General features: G+C 52.2%; 1 protein-coding gene across 1 annotated transcript; it reads left to right on the forward strand.

Moving 5' to 3' along the window:
- Nucleotides 1–3,550: 3,550 nt before the first annotated feature.
- On the forward strand, nt 3,551–4,610 carry LOC124669998 (late embryogenesis abundant protein D-34-like). Its single transcript, XM_047206520.1, has 2 exons — nt 3,551–4,252; nt 4,355–4,610. Exons 1-2 carry the CDS (start codon nt 3,551–3,553, stop codon nt 4,505–4,507), a joined length of 855 nt encoding a protein of 284 aa, XP_047062476.1. The 3' UTR covers nt 4,508–4,610.

Consider the following 4,610-nt stretch of genomic DNA (forward strand, 5'->3'; position numbering starts at 1 on the left):
ATCAAAGTTAGTCTAAGCAAATAAAGCTAGATAGCACCCCCTCATGACTAGTTGCTATTGCTAAATAAACAAAATTGACTACGCTAGATGGGAACTAGGTGAAATGAAATGACTGGAATGACTTGGTGAAAGTTTGTGAAAACTGATGATTGGGTTCGGATGCGATACCCTTCCAATTATACAAGTACCCCCACAATACCTGATTATGGGTAGGGCGTAACTAGAAACTTATATAGTTTAGTATGGGTTCCCTCTAAAACAAGCATCATAGGGGTTATGCCGAGGCTGCCTCCGTTACAGTTGATATGATGTGAATATGAGGTGAATGTACGACCCAAGCCCTGTGCAGTTCCCGGGTTGACAGTTGGTTTTCACCGGGAGGCCAAGCTCATGGGGAGAGGTGCCTATACTAGGTTATTTAAGTGAAAGGTTATGGTTGATGATCCGCGTACTGAGTTACGATGATTCGGGGTATTCCCGACGGATGTAATCAAAAGTTGTGGCACAAGAGTACAACCTCTGCAGAGTGTTAAACCTATTCGAATAGCCGTGTCCACGGTTACGGACGATTGGAAAGGCCATACCGTTCCGTTGTCAGGTTTTATCTTAAAAAGGAATGGTGAAATTGAATGGTGACTTGAAAGTTTTAAAACACAATTGATGTTGTGGGAATGCCACTAATGTTCCCACCTGAGTTAGTCTAGTGATTCAAGCATCTTTACTAAATGTTTATGAACTAAACTTGGCTTTACGCAAATAAACCTAGAGCCTAGCAAACCATTAAAATTGGTAGCTACTTACATTAGTATTAGTTTGCGAGTACTTAAAGTACTCATGGCTGTGTCCCTGGCTATTCCAATGCCAGACTATGAAGAGGAGCAACACTGTGAAGATGACGGTCAGCAGGACGTCTATCAGAACTAGGATGCTTCTAACGTCAAGCGTTGGCCTGTGGATAGATAGTTCCACCTACTACGACGCTTCCGCTATTTACTTATGTTCGTTGATCTTATAGATCAACTATTTGTGTAATATTGTATCATGTGATCCATGGTTGTAAGACTTTATGTATTATAATAAATGATGACTCTATGATATTCAACTATTATGTCTCGCAACAATATTATTCCTGGGATTGCGATGTACGACATAATAGGCATCTGGACTTAGAAATCCGGGTGTTGACATATTTTCTCTCCACGCAACCCCCAGAGAATGATCCACGCGAGCTAACGCTCATCGAGCATCTATTCATAGTTTAAACATGTAAAGCGCCGAACTCCACCCAGATGCGAAGCGTGGTACCGCAAAAATAGTTGAGCTTCGATAGGCTGCTCAGCGCCCAAAAGGCGATCGATCACCACGACGCCATCGCAGCCTACTGATACCTTCGATCCGAAATACCAGATATAGTATAGTTAATTTTTTCCTAGAAAACCTACGTTTATATCGATCCTTGTGAAGAGACTATTGTGCCGATTTACTAAAGCAAAACCTTGTTAACTTGTGAAATCTTTGTCTCGCCGGACCTTCGAGTTTACTTGTAGTTTGTTAAACAATAGATAAAGATAGGCCAGGGATAAGATTTTACCTGCAGCTGTACACATGGATGGTATAAAATATAATGATAAGAACAACTGTGCATAATAAATTCAGATTAGACTCTTGCGGGTGATGCATCCTTATGTACTACAGACTCTAGTCGCGCTAGTTATATAGACACTATTGTTCAAACCCATCACTCTAGTCATGCTGAAGGATTATTAAGTCAGGGCCGGCGGCAGGGAGGTGCCGACGACTCCCTATGGGCGGCAGCCGCCCTTGGTGGCGTGCAGCGGCCCTTGGCCCCCTTCTTCCTTGGAACCTGTAGGTGATGTAGATGATCCCTCCCTCTTGTACATGGAGGCCAAAGGGTGTGCGTGCGCAGGGGGTGGGATTCGTGGCTTATGATGGTTACCTGTAAAAGTAGGGTTTTCCCTCAATATGATGTCGGACGATGTATTAATTGACGACGAAACATGTTAGTGTTTTTAAGTAGTGGATATAAAAATAGAATTTATAGCTCTGACTGAATGAAAAACTTCTTATCCCTGGTCGCTAATCCTTCTCCTGTCCCTCGTCGACCTTGTGCAACTCGCCTCTTGGTTCTGTTGATCGCCTTCGTACTGAAATGATCACCCACGAGATCTAGATGGATGGGAGACAGAAAAGTTGGTATGAGACAGAGGTTCGGGAGTGAGCAAACACAACTTCCTCCATTAGACGAGGTGGGAGTTGAGCTCCCTGCAAGGGGTGGTCCGGCCTCGACCCTGTCCTGGCCTTGTCTTGGTGCAGATGGCTGGGAGCTACTAGAGGTGGGCGAGCTGCTCTAGCTCACGCAGGGCCTTGAGGTGGGAAATAGCGTTGTAGAGACCGACCTGGTGGGCTGCTTCGGTCGTGCTAATGGGATGTCCCCGGATCCGGCTCCTCCTGTTGTGCTGCTCGACTACCACGAGAGGGCAACAACCTTTGCGACGTGAGAGCACTGAAGGAGAAGGAGGTGATGGTTGAGGTCTTGACAAGGGAAACGAGGAGGCAGCGATGAGATAGAGATTTCTAACGAGTGAGCAGACGCGAAGGATTTGGATCTCGGATATTGACGTTTGAACGCAGGGATACAGTAAACTCAGGATTTGTAGGATACGACGCCCTCCATCCCGTACGTAGTTTGTAGGTAGGGGAAGGAAATCTTATACGACCTGGGTCGTATGGTGCTAAGGTTGGACCAACTTCTTCAACTGCCACGTAGCAAAACAAATCTCAAAGCAATTTCCCTCAATTAGCCATGAATGCTCAGATTGCTAGCCCGTTTCCTTCTCAATTCGCGCAGCCTCTCCTAGATGCCGTGAGTATGTCGCGCATCCACCGGCGGTCGCTAGCTTGCTGCTCTCCCTTGGTTCACGAAGGCGCTCGTCGGCGGATCCAAGAGCTCTCTCGCCGCAGCTCGTCCAGTGCCCATGGCCACGCTCATCGTCGGCGTCCATGACCATGCTTCTTGGCGTCCCGGCGGCGCAACTCTCTCAGTCGCGTCGTGAACCACCGGAGCTCCGGCCAGGCCTCCACGGACATCCTCCTCGACGGGGCAATCAGAGTATTTAACTAACCTGGAACATGGTTAGGAATTTGGGAATTGAGGGCTAAGTATTCAGATCTGTTTTGCTACGTGGCAGCCGAAGGAGTTGGTCCAGCCGAAAGAGCGGTACGACCAGGTCGTATAAGATTTTCTTCCGTAGGTAGGGTGTGTAGATCATCATCATAGTGCGAACACGCGGAGAGCCCACCGCCTGCATGCCCGGAGCATGCGCGCGTCACTCCACGCTAGCTGCCGTCTCGCCGCTGATCGATACCCCGTACCTCTTCCGCCGGCGCCACCTGCCGTGCACCCACATCCTGTCATCCTGCCTCGCCTCCACGTCTCCACCCTCCCAAGGGACACACGTCCTTGGTCCTTCTACGAACAAACAACGCGCGCACCGCATATAAGTAAGCACCACAGTGATCCGCACAAACCATGTCGATCTCAAGGTTCAGCTGCACTCACCTAGTAGTCGCAACGAGGCAGATCGTATCCAGACGCTTTCTCGCGAAGATGAGCCAGACGCAGCCGAGGAGGCCGGCGTCCTCCGAGCAGGGCCAGGACGGCGCCATCCGGTACGGCGACGTGTTCCCGGCCGTGAGCGGCGGCCTCGCCAAGAAGCCCGTGGCGCCGCAGGACGCGGCCACGATGCAGTCTGCCGAGACACTGGCGTTCGGGGAGACGATCAAGGGCGGGCCGGCGGCCACCATGCAGTCCGCGGCCACGCGGAACGAGCGCATGGGCGTCGTCGCGCATGACCAGGCCACGGACGTTGCCGCCGAGCAGGGCGTATCCGTCTCCGAGACGCGCGTCCCCGGCGGGCGCATCGTCACAGAGTTCGTCGCTGGGCAGGCCGTGGGTCAGTACCTCGAGCCGGATGCCGCCGCCGCCGCCGGGGGCGGCGTTGATGAGACGAAGATAACAATCGGCGAGGCCCTAGAGGCTGCGGGCTTCGCAGCAGGGACCAGGCCGGTGGAGCGCAGCGACGCGGCGGCGATCCAGGCAGCCGAGGTGAGGGCCACCGGCATGGATGGCAACATTCCCGGTGGGTTGGCCGCGCAAGCGCAGTCAGCGGCCGACGCCAACGCCTGGGCTGCGCGCGACGTCGACAAGGCCACGCTCGGCGACGTCCTCTCGGTACGTACGTACATGATCACTATACTTTGTTTACATGTTCTCCATCACCATGACTCATCGATCGACCTGGTTGTGGTGTGAAACCGCGCGCGCGACGTGCAGCATGCGACGGCGAAGCTGGTTGCGGACAAGGAGGTGGAGACCGATGACGCGGCGAGGGTGGCGTTCGCGGAGACACGGAATAAGCAGGACGTGACGGCGAGGCCTGGCGGGGTGGCCGCGTCCATGGCTACAGCCGCGAGGCTCAACAAGTAGTATAGGACGCGCGCATATGTAGACAAGAGCAGCGCGCATGTGTAGGCAGCGCGCGCCTTCCAGAGTTTCCGTTTGTAGTGTATGGATTAGTCTCGAGTTCTTC

This window comes from Lolium rigidum, chromosome 7 (assembly GCF_022539505.1).
Source record: "Lolium rigidum isolate FL_2022 chromosome 7, APGP_CSIRO_Lrig_0.1, whole genome shotgun sequence".
NCBI lineage: Eukaryota > Viridiplantae > Streptophyta > Magnoliopsida > Poales > Poaceae > Lolium > Lolium rigidum.